This window comes from Pelodiscus sinensis, chromosome 23 (genome assembly GCF_052426305.1).
Source record: "Pelodiscus sinensis isolate ZL-2025 chromosome 23, ASM5242630v1, whole genome shotgun sequence".
In the NCBI taxonomy this organism is placed as follows: Eukaryota; Metazoa; Chordata; order Testudines; family Trionychidae; genus Pelodiscus; species Pelodiscus sinensis.
In genome coordinates this window covers 3,721,127-3,736,317 of record NC_143074.1, presented here as the reverse complement: position 1 = coordinate 3,736,317, position 15,191 = coordinate 3,721,127, and the positions used below count along the sequence as shown (strand labels likewise).

At 51.6% G+C, this 15,191-nt stretch overlaps 1 protein-coding gene across 1 annotated transcript; it reads right to left on the bottom strand.

The window, feature by feature from the left end:
* Positions 1-414: 414 nt before the first annotated feature.
* LOC102456599 (P2Y purinoceptor 4-like) lies at positions 415-14,877 on the bottom strand. Its single transcript, XM_075905717.2, has 2 exons — positions 14,433-14,877; positions 415-11,257 (listed from the first exon to the last, which is right to left on the bottom strand). Exons 1-2 carry the CDS (start codon positions 14,743-14,745, stop codon positions 10,275-10,277), a joined length of 1,296 nt encoding a protein of 431 aa, XP_075761832.2. The 5' UTR covers positions 14,746-14,877; the 3' UTR covers positions 415-10,274.
* Positions 14,878-15,191: the final 314 nt, after the last annotated feature.

Below are 15,191 nucleotides of genomic sequence, written 5' to 3'. Positions count from 1 at the left end.
GGGAGTGGCAATTTTCCTTTTAGTGTAGACAAGGCCTAACACGGCAACCCCTTTAAGAATTTTTCATGAAAGTTATAACCCTTGCAGAGCTTTGTGTAGTGCATGATTTTGTGTGCATGTTGGTGGCAGCGCCGGACCGAGCCATACTTGTGCACCAGGCAGTGGGTGCGTGGTGCGTGTGCAGCACTGCCCCCAGGCACACAGCGCCTGATTGACACGGTAAGGGGCACCGTGCCCCCAGCTGAGCGGCACATGCGTGGCCACGCCCCTGGGTGTGCACGGCATGCGCAGCCCCGCCCCCGGGCACCAACCTATGGGGGGAGCCTGATTGAAGTGGTAAGGGGTGCTGGGCAGCACATACACCGCGTGTCCAGGCACGCGGCGCCCCTTACCACTTCAATCAGGCGGCCCCCCCCATAGGTTTGTCACCCCGGCCAGCTGGGGCCAAAAAAGGTTTCTGAATGAGCCTGGCCTTGCTCCCATGCCTAGATCGTCTCTGTTTTATCTGGTGTCTAATGGACAGAGATGCTCCAAGCCCTACAGCTCAGTGAAGCCGTTCCACGCAGAGGAAGGCTTGGGGAAGAGGGAAACCTCCAGTTCCGTATTTCAGAGTTAAACAAGCACAGACATAGACGTCACCGGCTCCCGTTTTGCAAGGCTGTGAAACCTGATTAGCCCAGCCATTCAGTGCCAAGGGTAGCCATGGAAACGGCTGCTGATTAAGCACAGCTGAGTGAGTAAGTTCCATTTCCAATTCTAACAGCAGGTTGAACCTCTCTGGTCCAGAAACATCTGGGCTCCATCCTGATGTTAGCCAGGTGTCCACTTTTCATGGGTGTGGCCAAGTCTCCTAAAGTTTGCTTACAGTTACCAGTCCTGGCTCTCAGTGTTCTGTGCTGTTACTTAGCTCTAATTTACCCCTAAATGTCGTCTAACAGCCCAGTAAGCAGTGGCAGTGTTGGTTGATGCTGCTGGACAATACTGACCTCTCGTGGTCTGGAAAATTCTCTGGCTTGGATCCAGTCGGGTCCCAAGGGTGCCGGACTCGAGAGGTTCCACCTGTACTACCGCTAAGGCGCCAGATTGCGCCACACAAGAGCAGCACATGAGGACTGCGATCTCCTATGGCATTCTTGCTCCTGAGGATGCTCTGGCCAGGTCTCTGGGGTGCACGTCCCTCGCCACCTTGCCATCACTTACCCAGAAAAGTTCATTCCACCCCAGGCTGTATTAACCTCACCAGGGGTCCCCAGCCCGTGACCATGCCCCAGAGGAAGGATGGGGGTCCCGGGAGTCAGAACAAGAGCCAGACAAGGGAGGCATTTGTGGGATGGAGGTAGAACTTCCACAGAAATGGCTTTGAGCTGGCACGCCTGGCTTGAGGGAGAAGCCCCCCAATACTTCCTTAGGGGAGGGGGCGAGTGTGTAGCTCTCTCAGATCCATTGGCCAACCCCCCAGGAGCGCAGCCTACCAGTGACAAGCACAGGGCTTGCAAATGCTACGTCCAGCCCTCCTCCTCTTCAGGCTGATGTTAAACTCTTCTCTGCATTTTTTTGAAAGCCACTCTCCCTCCTGGAGTTCAGCGTCGTGACTCTGTCCCCTGCAGGATTCACCCGCGAGAGCAAATGAATGCTCAAGACAGTGCAATCAGCAGCCTTTCCTCTGGAGCCAACGGCTTCTTCCTGGAAGCAATTAATGGCAGCAAAATCGCAGTGCATTGTGATTCAGGGGCAGGAGACTCCACTGATGTTCTGCTCTGTTTTAGGCTTTGAGAATCTGGTCTCCCCAGCCCCTGTGCCCTTCCCAGGGAGAAAATGAACTTGACCTACATGCATGATGTTGTCAGCCTGCAGGAGGACAGACCCAGGAGAGGGAGAAGTCATGGCTTCGTGCGTGTGACAGGCCATTAAAAAGACATCAGCTCATAAAGCCGCCCCACCTGCTGCCAGGGGCATTTTCTACCTCTGCTACCAATGTCTCTGAGAAAAACAAGTCCCAACAGCCTGGCTACCTTTCAATCCAGAGAGATGTCTGCAGGGCAGGACTGGCCTAGAAAACGAAGTGAGGCAAAAACAATGGCCGTGTTTTCCTTGATGGATTATTTCCAGCTGGAGCCCTGTCGAGCCCAGGAACACCTCAGCCTCCTTTCAGCTCCGGCAGACTCCAGCTTCCCAGCAGGCTCCAGCCAGTTTGTTTCCCCAAATCCTCCAGGCAGAGATTCGCAGGCCTGTGCTTGCCGGGGGGATCTGGCACATGCTTCCATACGTGGGTTTGAGGCATTGGCCCCGCACATACTCAGCCAAAACGTGGCCCCTGCCGTGGTGACGGGCCTGTAGAAAAGCAGCGAGAAAAAGGCTGGCTGTGTAAGTAGGTCCCACCAGGCGTGCTGGAGCAGGAGGGGCCAGGGGACTATGCCCATCACTCGGATCCTGCCTTAAAGGTGAGAGGGGGTGAGAGGGAGCAGGAAGTGGGGCCGAGAGGGAGAGGCAGAGCTGGGGTGGGGCCATTGATATCAGTGAGTACTCGAGGCCTGTGGGGCTGCTTTGCTGTGGGCTTGCCTATGGGACAGAATTTTGCCAGACTTTGTAACAGTCCGTGCCCCTGTGATAGGCTGAAATTCGCCCTCGTCCCCCACCCCTTGAAGTGCTAGAAAGACACAGTTGGGGCAGGGCTAAGTGATGTCTGAGCTCATGGGCCGGTATGCAAGGCAAGGGGAGGCATTGCCTTCTCGAACCGCCAGCCTGGCCCCGCCCACACTCTGCCCCCAGAACACCCCATGCTTGCGGGGGGAGGCGGTGTGGTTCCTGTGGAGGGCAGGGCCTCGGCAGAAGGGGTGGGGTGGGAGCTTGCCTCCCCCAGCCCTACTTTCACCCACCGCCCATGTCTGAGCATCAGTTGTTTTGAGCTTTTGTTTCCCCTGGCGTGGCAGGACACGTGGTTTAACGGCGGCGCAGCGACACTCCCAGGGGTTCGGGCTAGGCAGGGAAGGACACAGTAAAATGGTGCGAGGGATTTCAGGGGAGTTGAACACAAGGATTCAAGTGGCCAGCCTGCGGGATGTGCCTGGGGCACGTGAGTGGGTCACGTGGGGGGAGACAAGAATCCGAGCACAATCCCGCTTCCAAGTAAATCGGCATCCGTGCCGAATTGCCCCTAGTTTTGGCTTTGGAACACCCATCACTTTCCTCCCCCACTCCAGTTCTACAAGCCAGCCTCCCCCGCAGTGCTCTACCCCAGCGCCGCTGACGCAGGGGGAAGAGCTGCACATGCTGAGTCACTAAAATACTTGTTGTAGCAACCAGTCTCCCCGCCACACACAGACCGTGTGTCTGAGCGGGCTGAGAGCTGGGTGCTGCGGCAGCAGGAGGCTGGGCAGACAAGGTTAGGGAGCAGAGAGCCAGTGCCTGAAGTCTGCAGAGGAAAAGGCTGATTTCCCCTACGCGGCTTCCAGGAAAAAAATGAGTCAGATTTACAGGAGAGGAGGATTAATGTGGATATGAATTTTACTTTCAGAAACTCCCCATCTCTCCCACACGATGGTTCAATCTGCCAGGTTTGTTTTGCGGTCCCAGCACGACCACAGGCAGGCAGGGGTCGGCTGTGCGGCCTCGGATCAGAAGGGCATTCAGAGGGCAAAAGAAACAGAACAGAAAAGAACTCAGCGCGCCTGCTCTCGACTCCTTAAACACGCAGGGGTCAGACAGTGGGCTGGGGAAACGGAGTCCACTTCGGAGCACTGCTTCCTTCCCCACGCCCTTCGCATTGCCCACTGGCTTTCAAGTCACCTCCGAGCTGGCGTCACCTGCCAGCTCCTTGGAGCTCTCGGGGAGGAGCGCTCAGCACAGCTCACTGCTGTAGGTGGGAGAGGAGGCAGTTTAAAGCCGTCTTTGCACCCCCCGCATGTCAGTGTGCCGGCCGGGCCCCCATCAGAACAGATGGCAGGCAGCCTTCTGGCCGTTGGAGGCTGCGCCGGCTGCCAGTGACAACAGGGAGCCCTCTTGGCAGCGCACAGGGCTGCTCTGTTTATGCCCGATGATCGGATTTGGATGCGGGTGGGGGAGAGAGTTTAATGGAACCATATTTCCCTTGATGTTCTGTCACAGCCAGCATGGGGAGGCCTCAAAGTGATGCTGTAGGATGCAATGACTCTGTTTAGCAATTGAGTGTGTTTGTGGTAACCCTATTAGTGAACATCCTGCCTCTCCAAGTCAGTGAGAATTCATCGACTCATAGAGGCTAGGCCTACACTGTAGGGTTTTTTTGGAAAAAGCTATTTAAATTGTGCCAGGCAATTTGTGTAGCTTTTTCTGATCACTTCTCCAGAAGAGGCTTTTCCTCCATTTGGCCCGTCTAGATGGGGCCAAATGGCGGAAAATCCTCCTCTTTCGGCAGAGCCGTTATCCCCCGTAGAACGAGGAAGACCGGGCTCCCTGAAAGTTCACGTTTTCTTTTCCACATAAAAAAAGCGGAAGAACAAACACGTTCCTTGGATGCAGCGGAGGTTTTCTGGGATATTTCCGGTCTCCTGGAAAACACCCACAGTCTAGACTTACCCAAACTGCAGGGTTAGAAGGGTCAACACGGGCCAGCTCATCTAAACTTCTGCCAAAATGCCATTGACTTGCAAGGGCGCTTGGCTCAGGCATGTGTCACCCCTATTGTTCTCACATACGTTTTCTAGCGAGGGTGGCAGCTCCGCATAGGTAAGGTAGGGACCAGCTTTTTGTTAAAAGCATAAGACCATAATGACCATGCACATTGGGTCAGACCAAAGATCCATCTAGTCCAATAGCCCGTCTTCTGAGAGTGACCAGTGCTCGAGGCTTGAGAGAGAATGGTCCCATTCCAGCCTCTGGCAGTAAGAGACTGAAACCGTTTTGATCTCTCTGTTCCCTGCTTTTGTTAGGTGTTACCCAATCGGTGTGAACAGCCTGCTGTGTAGGCTGGGAGCAGAGCATTTGAGGAAAGGTTTGAGGTGATCTTGCAAGGCCCCAGTGAGATACAATCATTCAAAACACAGGGAGATTTCACTTCCTGGACAATTCCCTAACTTATTTCTTTACTTGTATGTGTGCACCATGGGGTGTTCCCCAAAATAACGTGTCTGGGAGATGCCACATCTGGTTTATTCCATTGTCCTGGATTGAGAAGTGGCACCTTCCATTATTTTTGTGACGTCTGGGGGGTTAATTCTGGAGTCTTTTTTTTTAATCTGGCAACTTGTAAACTCTGCAGCCCCTGTGCTAACATTTAGAATGCCCACAGCCACAGTGTGTAGACTTAATCAAGTGCACATACAAAGCAGCAGAATATATTGCTTGGATTTAAACATGAAAAGGCTTCTTAAAGTCTTTACAAGAATCCATAGGCACTCCCACAGAGTTTACAAGCCCATTAGAGACTCTTGTAAAGTTCATGAACATTAGCTAGGTTCCTGCAGTGCTTATTATTACTGCTACACCCACTTCTATAATGCCTCTTGTCTTCACAGACACTTAATAACAGGAGTAACACAGCCACAGTTAATTGCTGAACAAAGTCAATGCATCCTCCTTAAGGGAGGTTCCAAAGCGGATGGAGAAAGGCTGTTCTCAGTAGTGATCGATGACAGAACAAGGAGCAATGGTCTCAAGTTGCAATGGGAGAGGTCCAGGTTGGATATTGGGAAAAACTATTTCCCTAGGAGGGTGGGGAAGCACTGGAATGGGTTACCTAGGGAAGTAGTGGAGTCTCCATCCCTAGAGATATTTAAGTCTCGGCTTGACAAAGCCCTGGCTGGGATGATTTAGTTGGGATTGGTCCTGCCTTGGGCAGGGGGCTGGACTTGATGACCTTCTGAGGTCTCTTCCAGCTCTATGGTTCTATGATCTTGCATCATCATGTAAAGGTCCAAAGGCAGAGATTTTGGATAGGCAAACCCTGACACCAGGCACCCCAGGACATTCTGCGAAGTTTATAAGCAGCACACGTGGATCAATTTTTCAGACTTTTGAGGCCTTTCAAACGCACTCAGTGTTGCCAAAGGCAGTAACCATGTCCCATTTTCACCCATCCGCAAAAAGCTCTCTCAAAAACACAAACAAAAAAACTAAGGAAATTCCCAAACAAAAAACTTTGGTTAAAGTTAAAACCACAAGGAGCCCTCTGGCACCTTAAAGACTAACAGATTTCTTTGGGCATATGCTTTCATGGGCTGGAACCCACTTCGCCATGTGGCGCCCTCCCAAAATAACCTGGCCAGGAGATGCCACGTTTAGTTTATTCTGTTGGGCTGGAGGAGAAGTGGCATCTTCCTTGACTTTTGTGAAATCTGATGGGTTAATTCTGGAGTCTTTTTTTTTCTTTTTCTTTTTAATAAAGAGCATTAGAATAAAGAGGAATCTTGCTCTTGGAGCCAATATCCTTCTTAAAAACGTGGTGTTGCTCCTCCTCCAGGCCTGAGTCTCTTCTGACGCTACTGTTCCTTCCCAGAACATACCTTCCAGCCTGTACGTTTTGCACTCACTTGAAGACCCCTCCTCTCCTTGTCCGATTTGCACAGTCTCGCTCGGAAACAGGGTTTCTTGGCTGCAGAATGTAAACTGGGACCGTCTCGTTTCTTGAGAGTTGCATTAAGTGGCTGTTGGGACTTTGCTTTGTTTACCCTGCTCGGCTGAGTTTAGAAATACGTGTCAATGCTGGATTCTTTTGAGACAAATAACTTCCCCGGGGCAAATCCAGCAGCCATTGTTCTTGGGTTTTCCTCTGATGCTTGGGTTCCCCGCTTTGCATGTCAGCAGTATCAGCGACATAACAGGGCTTAGATCACAGTCATGTGATTTAGGGACCTCTTGTTATGCTGAGGGCAGGTGAACTGCAGACGGAAATAGCACAAGATTCCTTCACCCCTGTCTGCCAATGGCCTTCAAGCCGATCTTGAAGGGCCTCCTCTTTCGTTGGGGCAGCTCGTCCTGCCCGTTCCATCCTTTGCTTTGTTGCAGAAGGTCCCAGGCCAGGCTGTGGGGTTTGTAGCACAACTTCATGGCCATTAGGGATGGGAAGGGAGGGCACCAGCACCTCTGCTGTAGCTCACAGACCAGGTCTCAGGCAGCATGGCCTTTGTTCACTCTGAGTGAGGCTGGAGTGCTCTTTGGTCCAGCCTCGCCCGAGGGAGCTGGAGGTGGTGAACTTGCAAGGTCCTCCCAGCCCTACATGTCATGACCACGGAGGTGTAGCGAGGAGAGGACGAGTGGGTGGGGCCAGCTTTCAGGTGGGCGGGCAGTGAAGGAGTGAGGGGGATGGGGGGCTCTAGGGAGGTGGGCTGGAAGGAGCTGGTGTGCAGGAGGGATCCAGTGCCCTGTGGCGAGGGGACAGGAGTCATGGGGGACCTGCCCCCCCTTACTGCTCAGCAGACTCTCAGGGCACACAGGCTGCAGGCCACACTCATGAGGCAGAGGGGGACCCTACCGGGGCTTGAGCTCTTCCCACCCTTCCCAGAGCCAGCCTAGTGCCTGCCAGCCCTGCCCCATCACTCTCCTGCTGGCCCCAGTGCCAGCCCTGCCCCATGAGGTACATCCCCGACAGGGCTAACACTGGGGCTGGAGACCAGGGCAGAGTACGGGGTGCCAGCAGGGGAGCAATGCGACCAGGCTGACGGACACCCGGCCGGGGTCAGGAGTCCCTGCCTGTGGATTTGGGGAGTGCCGGCCCTGATTTGGGTGGGCCTGGATCCCAAGCAGGTGGGCTATGGCCCACTCAGAGCTACGCCCCTGCCACTGTTGGGACTGAGTTGCCAACCCTGTGATGTGAGCTGGGACAGAGCATTTCATTACAGTTCAAGGTGGCTGCCTGTTAATATCGTAATAATAAACCTGAAAGCTGGCCCCACCCACTCTCCTCTCCTCGCTGGCATTTAACCTTGGCATTTTAGTCCAGGACTTGGTTATAACTCATCTCATAAACAGGAGGCCCCCAAAAATCCTCATCTGGGTAACGGACCATAGTTCTAGACAAAGAAAACACAAGCAAGAGGGTCTTTTGCACTTTAGGATGGCACCTGTGTATAGGAACAGAGCTGACAGAGCCCCAACAAAACACAAAAAGAATCCTTAGGAGCGTAGTCAGTGTTAAAGATATTCTTGTGCTGTGCATGTTATTCCTCAGTTGTTCACAAGATGGCCTTCCTCGCACATGCAACCCCTGGAAATGCAAGGAAGGCGTCAGAAAGCGAACGCCTTCTGCCTGGTTGGTCGCAGTTTGTTATTGAGTGGGTGTGATTTGATAAGAAACTCCGCCTCTCTCATTCTAACAGGTGCTGGTTGAAGTTTTTCCACGGAAGCTGTTTTTTGAAGAGAAATAGGAGGGTTGGCAAAATCCATTTTTTTTTTTTGCAAAGAGTATTTGCTTTTTGCCGAAAACGTTGAGGTTTTGTCAGAACGTCTTGGATGAGTGTTTTCTATGAAGAGTCATAATTTTCCAAGGAAACAGCTCTCATTTCCTCACCAGCTGTGTCTCTAACTTAGCAGCGGTTGGTTTGTGGTGTCAAGACAGAGCTGCAGGAAGTCCTGCTCGGAGTTTATCCCAGATCTGCAGAATTTTCGCTTTCTAGCCTAAGCACTAGACCAGGGACGGGCAGTAAAGTGAACGTTCTGCAAGATAAACATTGATCCCTGGAAGGAAGCCCCGGGGGTCACCTTTTTGTATTGTCCTATTTTGTCTTTAGACGATAAATTTGGCTAAGTGGGGTCATTGAATTTCTTGAACAGTTTGCTTAATGAACCACAAGCCGAAGTCTGTATGCCATCATGTGCCAATAGTGTCCGTCTGCTATGTATATTGGACAAACTTCTCAGACACTTCGCCAAAGAATTAATGCCCACAAAACAGACATCAGACAGTTTCACCTAGAAAAAACAGTTTCTTGCCATTTCAACCAGCCTGGGCATTGTCTCAACGACATTACTACCTGCATCCTGCTTCAAAGAGGCTTTAACACAAGACTTCAAAGAGAAGCCTCTGAACTGTCATTCATGCTAAATTTGACTTTTACGAATGAGGCTTAACAAAGATGCTAATTATCTCACCCATTACAAAGATAGCTTCCCCAATTATCACCACTAATATCATTACCTCATAGACATTAACCTCCCTCCCCCATTATCCCTCTGTTCTAATATCTGATTTATCTATTTCATATGTGTTCACTTTTTTTGTTTGTTTGTATCCCTTTGGTATATATGGTCGTGCCAATTTTCTTCCACAATTTGATCTGAGGAAGTGGGTCTGGCCCACAAAAGCTCATCATCTAATGAACCATCTTGTTAGTCTCTAAAGTGCTGCATAGTCCTGTATTTTGTTTCAGCAAGACCGGACTAACACAGCTCCATCTCTATTATTATCCGGAGAAAGGTTCTCTTTCCTGTAGCCTTTGGTGCTGGGTTCACACGCCCTCAATCCTGCACCTCGTGTTGCTTGTCACCCTCGGACATTTTTTTCCTCCTGGTCAGAAGCTGCCTCATGATTTGCAGGGGAGACAGAGGCTCAGCGTGCTTTGCTCCTCTGCAGAAATGGGAGTTTTCTTGAGGTTCGCTGGCAGTGAGAAACTTTTTTGGTTTACATACTTCAGTCCAGATCAGCAACCCTACCCTAGCTGTGCTGTGCCGTTCCAGAAGCACCCAGGGAAAGTCAAGTTGGCAGATCCGTCTGCCCAAGGATTTCCCTTTACAGCTGTCAGTAGGGCGGTGTGGGACTGCAGAAGCCTATGGCAAGAGCACTCCAGTGATCTCCTGGTTGCAGGAATGACCCTTGAGGGACCATTACAATTGGCAAATGGACAGTCCTGTGGTTGCTGTACGTTATGCCAGGGGATGAACTGGCACTCAGCAGCCCTGGGTCTCTGGGTAGATCTACAGTGCAATCACGGGGTAGGAGAGCAGGTCATGTAGGCGTACTTGAGCTAGCTTTAATTTAGCTAGCTTGAGCACTGGAGCAAGGAAGCCGAAGCATCGTGCACTTCAGCATGGCCCGCCCCTCTCAGCAATTAGGGTTGCAGGCGGTCTTGCAGGCATACCCTGGTGCACTGCTAAAGCTTCACTTCTCTAGTGCTCATCCTACCTTGGATGTAACTACATGACTGGCAACCATACCCTGTCTTCGCAGGGGAGATGCACCATCAGAGCCATGTTTGCCGTTTCCTGACTCTGTCCTGGCTCTACCAAGATCTGGCCTTCACAATTTACAGCACCTCTGACCGGTCCCCCTGGAAGAGCTAGCATGGGCCTTGAATCCTGCACATTCACTTGAAGAACCGGAATTTTCTCAGGGATTTGGAAAAAGACTCGTTAAACTTCTCACTGGCAAAATTGTAGATCAAGGGATTGAGACAGCAGTTCACCAGGGTGAAAACCCAGGAGGCATAATAAGCAATTTCCACCTGGAGCAGGAGCTTGCAGGACATGTTGTAATACTTCACAATCACTCCCACAGTCCTGCTTACGTGCAGCGGCACAAAGCAGATGATGAAGATAGCCAGTGACACCATTATCAGCTGCAAGGACTTTGTTTTCATCACCCTGCCCCGGAGACTCGTACTGCTCATTTTCATAATGATCGCTCCCAGCAAGGCGTAGCAGATCAAGGAGATGCCAAAGGGGAGGAGGAAGGAGATGGTCACCAAGAAGATACTGTAGTACAGGTAAACAGAGGAGAACTCTGACTGATGGATGCTCAGACACTTCACGGTGCCATTGAGTACCGAAGTCTTGAGGACAAAGAAAAGGGGCAGCCCTTGGATGCATAGGACAAACCATACGAACAAGCTGAGCTTCTTCAGGAAGGACTTCTTCTTCCAGAGGGTCCTGGTGCTGTAATGAGCAACTGCGAGGTACCTGTGGATGCTGATGAGCGTCAGGAAGTAGATGCTGCCATACAGGTGGGTGCTAAGAATGAAGATTTTGAGCTGGCAGAGGAACTGACCAAAGAGCCAGCTGTTGCCCAGGCTGAAGTAGGTAACCATCAGAGGCACAATGGGAATAAGGAGGGTGTCCATTAAGACTAGGTTGAACTGGAGGATCAGGCTGGAATTCCACCGCTTGATATGAAACCAGAATATCCACAGGCTGGTGCTGTTCAGAATAAGACAGGCCACAAAGAGAATGCTCAGCAGGATGGGGATGATCACGGGCAGCACCTGTGGCTTACACTCCGTGCTGGTGCTGGTGCTGGGATACCCGCTGGTGGCTTGAACGCTCTGGGAAGAAGCCTCCATACTTGTCTGACCTGCAGGAGAAGAGGCAAGAAAGGGAAAGGGCTGAAACCTACCGGGCCCGTCTTCTTTCTTGGGGGCAAATTTTAGAACAGTGCAGGGAGGTGTGGCAGAAGCAGGTCTGCAGCATGGTTACGGAGTCCTGCAAGGGCACCACGCTAGGAGTCTCTTGGACCAACGGCATCGGCCAAGCCTATGGCATTTACCCAACCAAGGAATGCGACACAGGCCAAATTCAGCCCTTCATAAGCAAATGCAAACCCAAGAAAACGAAAGCTCTGAGCCCGCTTACCCCAGGCTTGAATTTTCCCAGAGTGTTTCCTGTCAGAAAATTCCCAGCTTGCTGGAGGCACCATGAGCCTACCTGGTGGAGGGGCAGCGGAGGGACGCTTATGCGCAGCCTCTTGAAGGGAAGATCCTGTGTTCTTTGGTTGAGGGAGGGCAGAGAGGTGATGGACTCCCCAGGTCTTTTCTGGTGTTAACCTCTCCACTGCCAAAGCCCTGCAGCACAGCTCCCTTTCTTCCTGCCAACAAGGACTAGACAGGATTTCCCTTTGGGATCCCAGAATGCTGCTCTTTAAATTAGATTCCTCAGGGCAGGCCACGGAGCTGGGACTGGGCGGCCACATGTCATGGGACTTGGTTAATTTGATCGACCTCCACCCGGACCCACTCAAGCGAAGCCCTCAGCCCCTCTGACGGGCTGTTTACAGCCCAGTTTTCAAGCATGGGCGGCTAATGCTGGGGATGTGCCTCATGGGCAGTGTATGATCCTCCCCTTTGGGAAAGCCCCACCCCTTCCACCTGAGGCCCTACCAGAGTGCCAAGGGCCCCTCTCCATCATGGCCAGAGGCGCCCTGACCGAACTACCCCAAGCCACTAGCCAGCCCCACTGCTAGGTTGCTGATCCCTGAGCTCCTACCTGCTTGGGGGAGAGGATGGGGCAAAGGTGGGACCAGGGCTTGGCCTAGGGGAGCTTTACCTCCCCATGCCTATTATACCCACCACCCTTGATGTACGTCCATATTAAAGCCCTAACCAGCCATTTCAGGCTCTCCAATCTGTGTTTAGGTGCACGTACATTGGTGTACTGTTAGATATTTTGCAGGCAAATATAGGCACCCTGCAACATCAGCCACTGCTCAGCTTTTGAAGCTTGAGTTGTTCCCCCAAAGTACCCAGGAGTTCAATCACTTTTTGCACCAAACGCTACAGCAGGCAGCATGCTCCTCCCCACCCCCATCAGTCACTTAAAACCCTACACTAGGAGTGGCCAACCCGTTAAAGGCAAAGAGCCATTATAGCTGGGGATATAACATGAAGAGCCGTGGGTAAAAAAAGTTGTTGAGGAAAAGAAAAAAAAAAAAGGATGCTGTGCCTTTAAACACAACTCCGGGGCTTTTTGGCCACATCAGGCGCCCATCGGCTGGTGCCATCTTACTTTGTCATACTGGGTGGTGAGCACAGGGAAATGAGGGCTGGGGGCCGTTTTTAAGGGGCCAGGGGCAGCTTCATGAGCCGCACTTGTAGGGGGGGAAGAGCCGCATGCGGCTCATGTTTGTCCACCCCTGCCCTACACGGACCCTGAAAGGAACCGCGTGTCAGACGGCCCATCAGGCACCATCAGCACTTCACTGCCTCTGGATCTATTCACCCTGCGTCCATAGTGCAGCTTATAAGACTTTTGTAGGATTCTTCTCTGGAGACCACATCCAGCGTGACACTCGCCACATGACGCCAGCGGGGCAGCTGGGTGTGGCTGCAGGGGAGCAGCGTGTGGGAGGAAGTGAGTTGAGCGTGTTCGTTGTTCTCCCCCCCCCCCCATGGAGGTATTCTTAGACCATCAGCAGTTTCATTCTCTGATGGTTTATGGGGCAGACAGAAACCTGCAATTTAATTGCATCTCACGCTTCCCTTCAGGGCCACTGAGTGACTTTATACTCGGGCTCACAGAAGAACTGGCTGAGGGATTTGTGAGCGGTTTGGAGGGGAATGTTATCTGCGTCAGTAGCACAGCAGACTGAGAATCAGCCAACTTAGTTTCAAGTCCTCAGTTTTCCACAAGTCCTGAGACACTTTGGGTCACTTTAACCACTCTGTGCCTCAGTTTCTCCCTCTCTAATATCTTACTTATTACCCAGACCAGGGGCTGGCTGCAACTTAATTATCAATTGAAAAATGCTGAGGAGGCACAGGTGAGGCGTGTTACTGTGACACCATTGCAAAGTGTTATCAGGGGTCTGTTCGCTTGTGATGCACATTCTGCTCCTTGCTACTCGGTGTTACAAAGTAAATTCCTTCCACTCCAAGCTGCCTCCCGCCAGGGTCCTCCAAACCAGGCAGCCCCCAGGGCGTTCCAAAGTAAGTTCAAGACAAGAGGTGTCAGGAGCCTCCTATTGCAGGTGGCAGAGACACTGACCTCAAAGCCATGGACACGGGTGGAGCGGATTCTCTTTCCTCTCCAAAGCAGAAGTTTTGTTGGCGCAAAGAATGGCCCCGGATTTTAGACTGGCAGCTATCCATGGTCCACAGATAAAACACTGGGCTTCATTTCCCTCCCATTGGGATACATCAGACAAGATTTACAAAATCAGGGTGCGATCTGGATGGGGCTGACTAGCTCAAGAACTGGGCCCCGTTCAGAGCCAGCTCCCTTGGAGCTGATCCTGCTCTTCAGGGACGTTTTCAGTATCAAACTCTGCATGAATAGGCACCAGAATCAGAACAAGGGCTTAAATCTCCTCTTGCATATTGTTGGGAGGCACAAAGAAATGTGGCAGGAATTGCCTAGTCACCTGAAAGCCCCTTTAAACTAGCGCAACAGACCAGGAAAAGCCCCAATTATCTCTTGATCTTGAAATGGAACGATGCAAGCCGTAAACCACATGCTTTGCAGTTACTGCAGGGCCAGATTCTGTTCTCCGCCCCAGCAGTGTAAACAGAATTACTCCGGACGGACACCAGAGGAGCTGAGAACAGAATCTGACCTGGAGTCTCTGCATAAAGCAATAATTTGGTGCTTTCTATCTGGGTTAAAACTCTCCCCTCTTTGGCTTTCATGCAGTCTTGTTGATTTCAGGGAGGTAGTTGCCCCGTACGAACTGAACAGTGAGTTTGGTAGTTGTCTCCTGTGCACATAAAACCCTAGCACATAATAAACAGGTGGGAACAAGTCATCTGGGGACTTACCCTGCTTCTCGGGGAGAGAGGATGTGGAGCTGTTCTTCATCAGCCGCCCTGAAGCCTTCCCAGCAGGAAGCCACATGGCTACTAGCTCCTTCCAACTTGCAGACAGAGGCAGAGCTGAGGGGAGGGAAGCTGCTTCAGCAACTCTCGGGAGGAAGAGACAGTTCAGCAATGACACTGCTGCAGTTTCTGTCAGCACAAGAAGTGGGTGGCGTGGTGTTCCAGGTACAGCTTGACTCCTTGCCCTGGGGCTTGTGAGCACCCAGCCAGCCCCCCTGCAGCGTGAGTGCCTCCAAATATGAACATTTGGTCCCATATGAAGAGAGATTAAAAAGACTTGGACTTTTCAGCTTAGAAAAGAGGAGACTAAGAGGGGATATGACAGAGGTCTATAAAATCATGACTGGTGTGGAAAAAGTGAATAAGGAAAAGTTATTTACTTATTCCCACAATATAAGAACTAGGGGTCAGCAAATGAAATGAACAGGCAGCAGGTTTAAAAGAAACAAAAGGAAGCTTTTCTTCACTCAGTGCACAGTCAATCTATGGAACTCCTTGCCAGAGGATGTGGTGAAGGCTAGGACTTTAACAGGGTTCAAAAAAAAGCTAGATAGATTCATGGAAGTTAGGTCCATCAATGGTTATTAGCAGGGCTCGACAAACTGCGGCAAGAGTTACTCGCCAGTCCCGCATCGCGCATGCGCCAGAGAATTGGGCGCACGGAGCAACCGGCTGAGATCTACTCGCCACGGACAAGTAGAA

What these genes read in the sequence shown, in the direction of transcription:
- LOC102456599 (XM_075905717.2), bottom strand. Translation starts at nt 14,745, where the DNA reads ATGGGACCAAATGTTCATATTTGGAGGCACTCACGCTGCAGGGGGGCT. An exon ending in CTCTCTCCCCGAGAAGCAGG is followed by an intron (nt 11,258 to 14,432) that starts GTAAGTCCCCAG and finishes CTTCTCCTGCAG; the next exon opens with GTCAGACAAGTATGGAGGCT.